The sequence below is a fragment of the Amia ocellicauda genome, chromosome 1 (assembly GCF_036373705.1).
Source record: "Amia ocellicauda isolate fAmiCal2 chromosome 1, fAmiCal2.hap1, whole genome shotgun sequence".
NCBI classification, from domain to species: Eukaryota; Metazoa; Chordata; class Actinopteri; order Amiiformes; family Amiidae; genus Amia; species Amia ocellicauda.
Genome location: NC_089850.1, coordinates 61,191,133 through 61,205,069, shown reverse-complemented (window position 1 = coordinate 61,205,069; position 13,937 = coordinate 61,191,133). Strand labels below are relative to the sequence as shown.

The 13,937-nt window shown below is 43.1% G+C and overlaps 1 protein-coding gene across 1 annotated transcript; it reads right to left on the bottom strand.

Moving 5' to 3' along the window:
• Window positions 1-4,303: 4,303 nt before the first annotated feature.
• LOC136756146 (gamma-enolase) lies at window positions 4,304-13,655 on the bottom strand. The gene is made up of 12 exons (XM_066712301.1): window positions 13,544-13,655; window positions 10,990-11,075; window positions 10,098-10,193; window positions 9,804-9,862; window positions 9,050-9,119; window positions 8,606-8,739; window positions 7,764-7,986; window positions 7,138-7,335; window positions 6,823-7,024; window positions 6,105-6,213; window positions 5,218-5,276; window positions 4,304-4,986 (listed from the first exon to the last, which is right to left on the bottom strand). Exons 2-12 carry the CDS (start codon window positions 11,072-11,074, stop codon window positions 4,917-4,919), a joined length of 1,305 nt encoding a protein of 434 aa, XP_066568398.1. The 5' UTR covers window position 11,075; window positions 13,544-13,655; the 3' UTR covers window positions 4,304-4,916.
• Between the last annotated feature and the right edge of the window lie 282 nt (window positions 13,656-13,937).

Below are 13,937 nucleotides of genomic sequence, written 5' to 3'. Positions count from 1 at the left end.
AGGGAGGGAGGGAAGGAGGGAGACGGAGAGATGCACAGTGAGTGAGAGAGAGGGGAAGGAGAAGGGGGAGGCAGGGGGAGAGGGGGAGGGAGAGAGAGGGGCCCAGACACGGGCTATAAACCAGGGAGGGGATACAGAGAGGGAAAATGAGAGAGAGAAGGGGAGGGGGAAGCAGCATTCTTTCATTTCTTCTTTCTCCCCTCTCTCGCTCTCTCTAACAATCTTGAACACATTAACCGAGACCAAGAGACACATATATTACAAAGATACAGGGACGTAGATGCACAGAACAAAAATGAATCATTTTAAAGACATGTACCAATCTGTTAGTTATTATTATTGTTACAAATGTACTAATATATAATTTCAATGTACCCAAATGCTTTGGCAATACTTGTGTGTTAAACATATCATGCCAATAAAGCTTGTTTTGAATTTGAATTATAGTTCTTCTGCACTGTTACTACAGCCCCCTATTGTAATAGCACTACTCTACTGTACTGTTACTACAGACTCCTATTGTAACAGCACTACTCTACTGCACTGTTACTACAGCCCCCTATTGTAACAGCACTACTCTACTGTACTGTTACTACAGCCTCCTATTGTAACAGCACTACTCTACTGCACTGTTACTACAGCCCCCTATTGTAATAGCACTACTCTACTGTACTGTTACTACAGCCCCCTATTGTAATAGCACTACTCTACTGTACTGTTACTACAGCCTCCTATTGTAACAGCACTACTCTACTGCACTGTTACTACAGCCCCCTATTGTAACAGCACTACTCTACTGCACTGTTACTACAGCCCCCTATTGTAACAGCACTACTCTACTGTACTGTTACTACAGCCCCCTATTGTAACAGCACTACTCTACTGTACTGTTACTACAGCCTCCTATTGTAACAGCACTACTATACTGCACTGTTACTACAGCCCCCTATTGTAACAGCACTACTCTACTGCACTGTTACTACAGCCCCCTATTGTAACAGCACTATTCTACTGCACTGTTACTACAGACCCCTATTGGAACAGCACTACTCTACTGCAGTTACTACAGCCCCCTATTGTAACAGAACTACTCTACTGCACTGTTACTACAGCCCCCTATTGTAACAGCACTACTCTACTACACTGCTACTACAGCCCCCTATTGTAAGGATAGTGTTCCCTCTCTGTGCTGTTAATGTACTGAAGTACAGTCAGTATATGTGTATTAACACCCCTCTCCCTCTCTCTCTCGTCGTTTTTATTTAACCAAAGAAGCCTCCAGCCTCCTTTTGTGCCGTAGCCATGACAACAGAGAGAGAGAGAGAGAGAGAGAGAGAGAGAGAGAGAGAGAGAGAGAGTAGAGTTCGAGTAACGTCTTGGAACACTGACTATCATCTCCCTCTGGTGGCGACATCTGCACATTGCAGTCGTCTCTCGACATTCAAAATAAAATCATTAAAACCCTGCCACGCTGGGTGTTACGTACTCAGGTCCCTGGCAACGTGTCCCTGGCGTTCGCAACCGGTATTGCACCTTCACACCCTACTCGATTGTATCAAGGAAATCCGTAACTGAACGTCACTGTAACTCTGCCCGCTCCACACAACTTACTGTCACGTAGTTTATTAATTAGCCCTGGTGCAATACGTTTCAAAATAAGATTATTTTACCTTTTGTAGTATAAATATACATACAGACACACACACACACATATACTATGGTGTAGTATAATGATAAACATTAACACACACAAGCACATGGTCTCAGTCACACACAAGGACACATACACAAATATATATGATTTTTCTGTATTAGTTCAGTACATCCCTGATACCCCAGTCCCTCCCCTTGAAAAAAATAATGCTACACCATATGTACACGGTGCCATTGTCATATTAAAACAAACCTTTATAATGCCATATTTTGTTCAATCTAAATAAATTTGAACATTCATCTAGTTTGTATTGATTTTTTGTTAGTTTTGTTTTTAATAAAATAAAATCATAAAATTATGTGATGAGTTTACGTTCTGTAAACAACATATTCTGAAGAATATATATATACACACCGATCAGCCATAACATTATGACCACCTGCCTAATATTGTGTAGGTCCCCCTTTTGCCACCAAAACAGCCCTGACCCGTCGAGGCATGGACTCCACTAGACCTCTGAAGGTGTGCTGTGGTATCTGGCACCAAGACGTTAGCAGCAGATTTAAGTCCTGTAAGTTGCGAGGTGGGGCCTCCATGGATCGGACTTGTTTGTCCAGCACATCCCACAGATGCTCGATTGGATTGAGATCTGGGGAATTTGGAGGCCAAGTCAACACCTTTAACTTGTGATTCATCAGACCAGGCCACCTTCTTCCATTGCTCCATGGTCCAGTTCTGATGCTCACGTGCCCATTGTAGGCGCTTTCGGCAGTGGACAGGGGTCAGCATGGGCACCCTGACTGGTCTGTGGCTACGCAGCCCCATACGCAACAAACTGCGATGCACTGTGTGTTCTGACACCTTTCTATCAGAACCAGCATTAACTTTTTCAGCAATTTGAGTTACAGTAGCGTGTCTGTTGGATCAGACCACACGGGCCAGCCTTCGCTCCCCATGTGCATCAATGAGCCTTGGCCACCAATTACCCTGTCACCACTTTTCCTTCCTTGGACCACTTTTGATAGGTACTGACCACTGCAGACCAGGAACACCCCACAAGAGCTGCAGTTTTGGAGATGCTCTGACCCAGTCGTCTAGCCATCACAATTTGGCCCTTGTCCAAGTCGCTCAGATCCTTACACTTGCCCATTTTTCCTGCTCCTAACACATCAACTTTGAGGACAAATTGTTCACTTGCTGCCTAATATATCCCACCCACTGACAGGTGCCATGATAACGAGATTATCAGTGTTATTCACTTCACCTGGGTTGAATTGGGTGAATGGTGTAGGAATTACACCCATTTCTATATGTGGTCCCCCTAATTTTAGGGGCTCAAAAGTAATTGGACAAACTAACATAATCATGAATTAAATTGTGAGTTTCAATACTTGGTTCAAATCCTTTGGAGTCAATGACTGCCTGAAGTCTGAACCCATAGACATCACCAGATGCTGGGTTTCTTCCCTGGTGATGCTCTGCCAGGCCTGCACTGCAGCTGTCTTTAGTGCCTGCTTGTTCTTGGGGCGTTTTGCCTTCAGTTTTGCCTTCAGCAAGTGAAATGCTGCTCAATTAAATTCAGGTGAAGTGATTGACTTAGCCATTGCAGAACATTCCACTTCTTCTCCTTAAAAAAGTGATGTTATGTTTGTTTATGTTAGTTTGTCCAAGTATTTTTTAACCCTTAAAATTGGGGGGAACACATATAATAATGGGTGTAATTCCTACACCGTTCACCCAATTTGGATGTAACTACCCTCAAATTAAAGATGAAAGTCTACACTTAAAGCACATCTTCATTGTTTCCTTTCAAATCCATTGTGGTGGTGTACATAGCCAAAATGATGACACGTGTCACTGTCCAAATATTGATGGACCTAACTGTATATTCACCTGACCCTGGCATTGCTGTACACCCAAAGGGTGACTGCAGAGCAGGTTCCATTCATACTGATGAGATAAGAATCCTCACAGAACATATATTACTACTAATATTACTATTACTACTACTAATTATAATAATGGTAATAATAATAATTAGATTGGCAGATACACACATACAGACACAGACACAAACATACTCATACAATCACACAAACACGCAGATTTACAATCATACACACATTGTCTCAGTCACACACCAAATGGTGATAAGGATAAAGGCGACCGTTAAGAAGGGCATCTGCTAAAACTATGCTCCCGGGCTCCTAAATTGATGAGTGTAGGTTCAATCCCAGATGGGGGACACTGTTGTTGTATTGAGCAAGGCACTGTACCCAGAATGCTCCAGAAAAAACACAGCTGTCTAAAAGGGCAGTATATAAGAAATAACATGATATTTTGTGACACTTGTATTTGCCCTGGACAAAGGTGCCTGCTTAGAAAATATAAAAATATAAGAAATAAATAACGACATACACACACACTGACAACCACTCACATGGTCTCAGTTACACAGTCACAGTAACACTACAGAAATTAGTCAATTAGTTACATTGAAATTAGTCAAGAAGAAGAATGAAACAGGGAGAGAGGGAAAGGAATGGAGAGAGAGTGTGAAGGACAAAGGGGGGAGAGAGAGATAGTGCCCTCTATACATACACAGCAAGGGTACTGCAACTCTCTGACAATAATAATAATACTCAGAGATGGTGATACAAGCCATTTATTCATTTACTGCAATCAACCATGTTGTGACATTTTATTAATAATCTACATAAAGTATTACTACATTTATTAAGTGGGGAGAAGAGAGAGGGAGAGAACAAGATAGAGAGGATGGAGAATGGAGGAGGAGAAAGAAAGAGAGAGAGAGAGAGAGAGAGAGAGTAACAGAGGAAGAGGGTGATTTTCAGTGTCTGAGTGAGAGCAAGAGAGAAGCTTGTGTCTGTCCGTCTGCCCATGTTTTTCCATCTGTGTGTGTCTGTCTGGGTGTCTGTGTTTTTGTCTGTCTGCTTGTCTGTTTTTCCATTTGTATGCATCTGTGTGTGTGTGTGTCTGTCTGTGTGTGTGTGTCTGTCTGTCTTTTTGTGTGAGACTAGTCAGTCAGTTAGTTAGTCAAATAGTCAGTCAGGGCCACAATATATTAGTATGTTATTATGGTCAGTATGTTTCAAAGGGCGCTGTGTGTATGTGTGTATCTGTCTCTATCTCTGTGTATCTATGTGTGACTGTCTGTCTGTGTGAAACTAGTCAGTCAGTCAGTTAGTCAATCAATTAGTCAGTCAGTGTCACAATATATCAGTGTGTCAATGTGTGTATTTCACAGGGCACTAGGGTTTCGGAAGTTGTGTCCTGCAAAGCGAGCCTGATCCCCCAGCTCCTCCTCAATTCTAAGAGAGAGAGAAAGAGAGAGAGAGGTAAATAAATTACATTAGCTGACTGAAACTTGTAATACAGTAGAATAGTGCTGTTACAATAGGGGGCTGTAGTAACAGTGCAGTAGAGTAGTGCTATTACAATACTGGGTGGATTGAATATGCCAGTCCAACACTCACTGTAGTAACAGTACAGATATGATGCAATAGACAGCAGAGGGAGAGAGAGTGACATGGGGTACTGACCGCATCAGCTGATTATACTTGGCCAGTCTCTCTGACCTGCAGGGGGCTCCAGTCTTAATCTGGACAGAGAGACAGAGAGACAGAGAGAGGGGATATTAAATAATACATAATACTATGTACTATATACTATAGTATAGTAATGATAATAGTGTAGTCTATAGTATAGTAAAATTTAGTATTGCAATAGTATAAAAATATATGATAGTATAGTACAGCACATGGTAGCACAAAAAAGTGTAGTTTAGTAAAGTATTGCATAGTATACTATTTGTTATTTGGCAGGCAACCTATTCCAGGGTGAGAGTATTGTATAGTATAGTCAATGGATCTTTGGTATAGTAGAGTATAGCATAACTTAGTGAACTACTGTTAATGTACAGTCACACACAGACAGATACACAGATACAGAAACAGACAGAAACAAAGACAGACAGACACTGACAGACACACACACAAGCAGGCACAGATAGACGGACAGGCACACACACACACACACACACACACACACACACACACACACACACGCGCGTTGGTGCCGCTATCATTATGAGGACTCTCCATAGACATAATGATTTTCATACTGTACAAACTAGATTATAGATTATAGATTCTATCCCCTAACCCTAACCCTAACCCTAACCCTAACCCCCATAACAGATTTTCTGCATTTTTACATTTTCAAAAAAACATTAGTATGTTTTTTAAGCGTTTTGAATTATGGGGACTTTGGAAATGTCCTCATAAACCACCGTTTTTACATAATAACCTTGTAATTATCAGTTTGTAACCTAAAAAAATGTCCTCGTAAACCACATAAACCAGCACACACAAACACACACACACACACACACACACACACACATACACATAGACAGACAGACAGTCACCTGTCCAGTACAGAGCCCCACGACGAGGTCAGCGATGAAGGTGTCCTCCGTCTCTCCTGACCGATGACTGACCATCACCCCCCAGCCATTTGATTGAGCCAGCTTACACCTGATGGTCGAATTGTATGGATAAGAGAGTCGATATTAACACACATCTGAGAGCCAAAATCACACAAATAAACAGTTGATATTTATACACACCTTGAAGTCAATATTAATAATCAAGCATAAGTAAAACTAACACAGATAGGGAGTCACAACACCCAATACATAGTCGATTATAATACACACCTGAGAGTCAAAACGCACCATAGAGAATCAGTCAGTGTACCAGTCAGTGTATCAGTCAGTCTCTCTCTCTCTCAATTTAATGAAATTCAATTTCAATTTTGCTTCATTGGGATGACAACATTATATTGGTATTGCCAAAGCATTACAAAAAATATAATTAACAATATTTAAATAATAAACAATATATATATATCACACAGCACAAATAGAAACAGAACAGGTCTCTTTCCATCCCCCCCTTTCCTCTCTCCCTCTCTCTATTCAAACGAGACAATGTAATGAAATGAGACAGAACAAAAACACACAATAAAAATATATACAAAAACATCCATAGTTTGGAAGTTGAATAGAATCCCCCCCCTCCACCCAATTAACACTAACAGGCAGGTAACAGACAGTCTCTCTCTCTTTGGTATCGATTACTCACGCCTGGATGGCCTCAGTCACAGAGCCGATCTGATTGACTTTGAGCAGAAGGCAGTTGCAGGCCCTTTCCTCCGCCGCCCGCTCGATTCGCTTGGGATTGGTCACTGTCAGGTCATCCCCGACAACCTGAATCGCCACGGCCCCTGTGAACCGAGACCACGCCCCCCAGTCATCCTGGTCAAAGGGGTCCTCAATGGAGACCACTGAGGGAGGAGAGAGAGAGGGGAGGTAGTCAGTGATGAAGCACAGATAAGCACACACACACAGACACACAGACACACACAGACAGTCAGACAGCCACACACAGACACAGTACCAGGGTAGTCAGCGATGAAGCTCTGGTACAGCTCGCTCAGTTCCTGGGGGCTCAGGTGTCGGGCTGAATCGGGGGGAGACTTGAAGTCCAGGTCATACTGGCCATCACGGTGGAACTCAGATGCTGCCACATCCATCCCGATGACAACCTTGTCCACAAACCCTGCCCTCTCAATTGCTGTCTGGATCAGCTCCAGGGCTGTGGGAGAGAGAGAGGAGGGTAGAGAGAAGGGAGAGAAAGACTTTCACTTTTCACTTTCACTCTTTAATTAACCTAATCATTTAACAATTTCCAATATACAAAATAAATAAATCAACAGAATTATTTTGCTGGCTCCAGGGATCAGTCTAAGCCTGCCCAGCAAATCAACACTAAAACTCAACCAATCACAATAGTAAATAGTATTTTTTTATTATGAAAACGGAATTAGCTCATTTTCTCCATTAATTTCGCACAGAGCACTGTCTACACACCACAACACTTCAACCGTTTTAAGATTGTTCGTTATCTTATAAATCCTGTGTTCACATGACTAACTGGACATGACAATGCCCTTCCCCTACCCTTCCCTCACCTCCCCTTCCCTCCCCTCCCCTCCCCTCCACTTCCCTCCCCCTCTTTCCCACCTTCCTTGTTCTCCAGTATGTTGGGTGCAAATCCTCCCTCATCGCCCACGTTGGTAGCATCCTGGCCGTACTTTTCCTTGATCACCTCCCTGAGTGTGTGGTACAGCTCGGCGCCCACCCGAAGTGCGTCGCTGAAGGAATCCGCCCCTACGGGCAGCACCATGAACTCCTGCATGGCCAGCTTGTTCCCAGCATGGGAGCCCCCATTGATCACATTGAATGCCTGAGAGGGACAGATAGGGAGTGTGGGTCAGTCAGTGTATCAGTCAGCCAGTCAGAAGGTCTCAGCATCTCTCTCAGTGTCTCAGTGTGTCTCCCAGTGTGTCTCAGCTTCTCTCTGTTTCAGTGTCTCTCCATGTCACTTAGTGTGTCTCCCAGTGTGTCTCAGCTTCTCTCTGTTTCAGTGTCTCTCATTGTGCCTCAGTGTGTCTCGGTGTGCCTCACTGTGTCTCGTGTGCCTCCGTGTATCTCAGTGTCTCTGTGTGCCTCAGCGTTTCTCATCGTGCCTCTGTGTGTCTCAGTGTGTCTTGGTGTGCCTCAATATATAAAAGTGTGTCTCAGTGTGTCTCAGTGTGTCTGTGTCTCTCAGCATGCCTCAGTGTGTTTCAGTCAGAGGTTATTCTAGGGTATGGGGGGGCCCCAGGCAACGCGGGGGGGGGGGGGGATGCGGCGGAGTTTTCTCCCGTGAGAGCGGGGGCCTGGGGTCCCAGGCAATTGCCTAGGATGCCTACCCCCTTGCGACGCCCCTGCTCTCAGTCAGTCTCAATGTGTTTCACTGTCTCTCGGTGTGTCTCAGTGTCTCAGTGTCTCTCAGTGTGTCTCGGTGTGTTACTCCCTCATACCGGAACTGGGAGTACGAGCTCTGTGTTTCCAGCTAAGTCGGCGATGTGGCGATACAGAGGGACACCTTTCTCTGCCGCACCGGCCTTGCAGATTGCCAAGGAGATGCCCAGGATCGCATTGGCACCGAATTGGGCTGTGAGACAGACAGACACGTAAACCGATAGAGAAACACACAGACAAACAGACACAAACACAGACATATAGACAAAGACAGACCCAGAAAAAGAGACAGATACATTAGTAGTAGTGACAGCAACAGCAGTAGCAGTAGTAGTAGTAGTCACAGTGACAGTTGTGGTACTAGCAGTAGCAGTAGCAGTAGCATTAACAGTAGTAGTAATAATTACAGTAGCAGTAGAAGTTTTGTTGTGTTGTTCTATGCTGTGTGGCTCTGCAGTGTGCTGTGCTTTGCTGTGTTGTGTTTGTTGTGTAGGGTGACTCACATTTGTTCTCAGTGCCATCCATCTCGATCATCAGATTGTCTAGCTTCTCCTGCTCAGTCACATTGATCTCCTGTAACACAACACACAATGACACACAGACTCACACATTATATAACACCCACAGCTTACACTTACAAAAAATACATTGTTTAACACATACACATACTGTTACACAAACACAATGATACACACTCTGTGTAACACATATTATTAACTGACTCTACAGACTCACTATACACACATACTACACACTGACTCTACATGAATGCTGTACACAGTCTACCCAGTGACTCTACATACACACTATATACACACACACAAAAACACACTCTCTTTCTCACTATACACACACACAAACTATATACACAGTGTATAACACACACTAGTCATATGCACACTACAAACTCACACACTTAACACACAATACACACTGTGTAATACACATATACTGTAAAACTCACACTAAGCACACACTCAGTTACACATACTCCACACGCATTCTACAAACACTCTACACACCATCTACACAAACTTTAAATACACTCATTACACACATATTATACAAACACTCTACATATTATATTCACACACTATACACACTGTATATCACCCTCTACACACTGTCTACACACACAAATACACAGTATAACACATACACAACATACTCTCAACACACACTCTACACACATTCAACAGACACTTTACACACATGCTACATAATCCACACACACTCTTTACACATCTATACTCTCACCGACTCTAAGAGTGCGGGTCCCAGTGTGTCATTGATGTGAGCCACAGCCTGCAGCACACCTAAACAGGAAAGAAAAAAGTACCAGTCACCGCATCACCACACACACACATATCGTATCAGTCAGTCAATCAGTAAGTCTGCTGATTAACTCTCCCTCTCGTTCTCCATTAGTTATCATAAAGAATGTCAAAATGCACAAACGTTTTTTTTTTACAGAAAGTAAAACAAAACTCTCTCTCCCCCCTCCCCTTATCCATCCTTCTCTCCCTCTTTCTCTCCCTCTCTCGCTCTGACCTTTGCCCTTGTATCTACTCTTGTCATTGTCTCTCAGCTCCAGAGCTTCATAGATCCCAGTAGAGGCACCACTTGGAACAGCAGCCCGAAACAATCCTGAGAGAGAGAGAGAGACAGAGGGTTTAAAAGACTATAATACAATAACACTCACTCATTGGACACTACAGTACATTAACACTAACTGACTGACTGGACACTGCAGTACATTAACACTGACTGACTGGACACTACAGCACATTAACACTGACTGACTGACTGGACACAACAGCACATTAACACTGACTGACTGACTGGACACTACAGCACATTAACACTGACTGACTGACTGGACACTACAGCACATTAACACTGACTGACTGACTGGACACTACAGCACATTAACACTGACTGACTGACTAGACACTACAGTACATTAACACTGACTGACTGACTGGACACTACAGTACATTAACACTGACTGACTGACTGGACACTACAGCACATTAACACTGACTGACTGACTGGACACTACAGTACATTAACACTGACTGACTAGACACTACAGTACATTAACACTGACTGACTGACTGGACACTACAGCACATAAACACTGACTGACTGACTGGACACTACAGCACATTAACACTGACTGACTGGACACTACAGCACATTACACTGACTGACTGAGAGAGACAGGGAGGGAGATAGCATGGAGAAAATAACTGAAAGAAATATATTACCATTTAATATTATTATTATTATTATTATTATTATTATTATTATTATTGTTATAAACCATTCAAGTTTCTTTGAATCCTTGTGTCACTGAGAAAGACAGCAAGAGAGAGAGAGAGAGAGAGAGAGAGAGAGAGAGAGAGAGAAAGGGAGGGAGAGGGGCATGAAGAGCTGTCACCTTTCTCAGTGTGCAGATCTACTTCCACAGTGGGGTTCCCACGGGAGTCCAGAATCTCACGAGCGTGGATTTTCTGAATCGACATACTGAGAGAGAGAGAGAGAGAGAGAGAGAGAGAGAGAGAGAGAGTACAATCCAGTCAGTGTCTCAAAGCAATGACAATATTACCAGAGAGAAACGTACAGCTATTGTGCCCTGAATCTCAACGTGACCAGGAAAAACTACATCCCCCATACTGCCTTGCTGCCAGGACACCACCCCCTCTCATACCACCACCACCACCCTCACCATGGCTGTGTACATGACACTTTTTTGCAAGCTAGATTGCAGATGGGAATTTGCGTCCAATGTCATTGTCTGGGCAAACATAGCGTGGACAGCTTTGACAGAGTAACTGCAGAGCAGGCAAATACAATATGGAGCCAGCGTTGAAATAAATTTGAATGGTTAATCTCAATAGCCCACACAAAACATAATCATACAAACAACATTAAAACAATATTCATAGTAATTTATTACAGTGCTTGATGTATCACTAGAAAGTCCTCCCTGAAGTAGAATATAAATCAAAATAATAAACAAACAAATATTTTCACTGATTTATTCCATCATCATATCTAGTATTTAATTCACAGGAAAACATAAGACTTGAAGGTGATGGTGTGATTTACACCCCCAGACTTGGAGGTAGCAGCAGAGAGTGGGAATTATATGCAGTTGCCCAAAGCCCTCTCTGTCAGCTAGCGCTCTTCTGTTATTGTGAAGATGGGTCTGCTGCAGTGCAGTACCCCTTGAGAAGCTTGAGAAACAGAATTTGAAGCCAAAGTCTTTGTGACCTCGTGGAATTTCTGAGTTCACACAGATGTAGAACCTAAACAGGTTTACCACAAAGTCTGCAGAATCTGCACAGACACAGTAAAGTCTGTGAGTCATGAGGCAGCCAGTGCCTTGCATGAGGGAGGGACTTTAGCAGTGCATTATAGGAGAGGTTTTCTTCTGTTGGGTCTGAAGGTAATGTTAATATGTCCCACAAGAATGCTTTGCAAGGCCACACTTGAGCAAGACCATCTGGGAAATGCAGTTTTTACAGTCACTGTAGTTTTCTTTAGCCAAGCCTAGTAGACTACACTCCCCAGAATGCTTTGCTAGACTGTCTTCTGGCAATGCACTATGGGACCTTTATAATGTAATATAGGCCATATCCTCCATAAAGAGAGAGACATGACACTGATACTGTAGGATAGAGAAGTTTCTACAATTATATAATTTCATGAGCTGTCTCTCCCCCTTTCTCTCTCTTTCTCGCTATCTCTCTTTCTGTCTCTCACACATGTTCTGTCCCTTGTTCTCTCTTCCCCTTTCCTCCTCTCCTTCTGTTTCTCCCACTCTCTGCTCTTATCTCTTCCTCATCTCCATCTCTCCCTCCCTCTTCTTTTTCTTGCTCTCTCCCTCCTTCTCCTCTCTGTCTCTCTGTGTGTCTCTCTCTCTCTCTCTGCAGTCAGGATGATAAATTATTTAACCCAGTGACTGAGGGAGAACTAGATTTTAAGACACGCAAGAGGGAGAGAGAGAGAGAGAGGGAGAGAGAGAGAGAGAGAGAGAGAGAGAGAGAGAGAGATGGTATAAGGAATGGGATAAACACACTGGACAGTACATTACCTCTACAATTAATACAACACATAATACATACACATGCACATACACACACAAGTAGAAACACAGTCACACAGACACACACAGATGCAATCAGCTGGAATCAGTTGTCAGCTGTGCAGTGGTCTCTCTGGGGCTGAATCAGTTTTTCGACAGACAGACAAACTCCTAGTCTAACTGATCAAATTTCATGACCCTGAATCCAAGCGACCCATCTGATAACACTGTGTTAGACAGGGAGAACGAGAGAGAGACTGGAGACGTTTCACTACAGATTGTCTATACAATACGGCACAGTACAATTAAGTACAGTACAGTGGTTTGAGTAGGGGTCTGTATCATCTTCTTTCCTACATGGATACACAGACTCAGACAGACAGATATACAGATATACACATTTCACCTGAGAGACTAAAAACATACACACAGATGCACTGAGAATCTGTTACAGACAGACAGACAGACACAGACACACACACAGAGATACAGACACACATATATATATATATATATATATATATATATATATATATATATATACACACAGGCACAGAAACATACACACACCAGAAACAAACACACACACAACACCCACACACAATTACACTTAAAGGAAATGCATACATATGCACACACCAACACACACACAATCAGACACCCAGGCACAAATGTATACTTACACAAACACACACAAACACACACAAACACGTACACTCACATACACTAACACACACATACTGCGCATTTGATCAACACTGCAAGCCAAAATCAATAATAGACACTGCATAGCCAGACTGCAGAGAAACAGACACACAGACAAAGACGGAGAGAGAGAGAGAGAGAGAGAGAGAGAGAGAGAGAGAGAGAGAGAGAGAGAGAGAGAGAGAGAATGTTCTCTTACCTGCTGACTGGCTTGATCCTTGTGAGGAGAGCAAGAGAATGTGGCAGAATGAACGAGAGAGAGGAGAAAAGAGGAAAGGGAGGAGGAGGAGGGGGGTTCAATGCGAATGTGTGACTCAGGGAGAGAGGGACAGAGAGAGGGAGGGAGGGAGAGGAGGGCGTGTGAATCAGTGAGATATGGAGAGAGAGAATGAGAGTGGGTCAAGGAGAGAGAAAGATGGAGGGGAAAGGTACAGCAGAAACAGGGATGGGGAGAGAGAGGAAGATTCACCTACATTTATACTATATAAAACTGTGAATGTATTGAATTTTATTTGACTATATTATATATTTTATTGTACTCTATATGATGGTTCTGTAGTGTATTATGCTGTGTAATGTAGTGTACTTACTGT

Excerpts from the sequence above, each read along its gene's own strand:
- LOC136756146 (XM_066712301.1), bottom strand. The coding sequence starts at position 11,074 with ATGTCGATTCAGAAAATCCACGCTCGTGAGATTCTGGACTCCCGTGGG. Across the intron at positions 9,863-10,097 it reads GAGTAGATACAAGGGCAAAG|GTGTGCTGCAGGCTGTGGCT; the intron begins GTCAGAGCGAGA and ends TTTCCTGTTTAG. Across the intron at positions 7,336-7,763 it reads CATACTGGAGAACAAGGAAG|CCCTGGAGCTGATCCAGACA; the intron begins GTGGGAAAGAGG and ends TCTCTCCCACAG.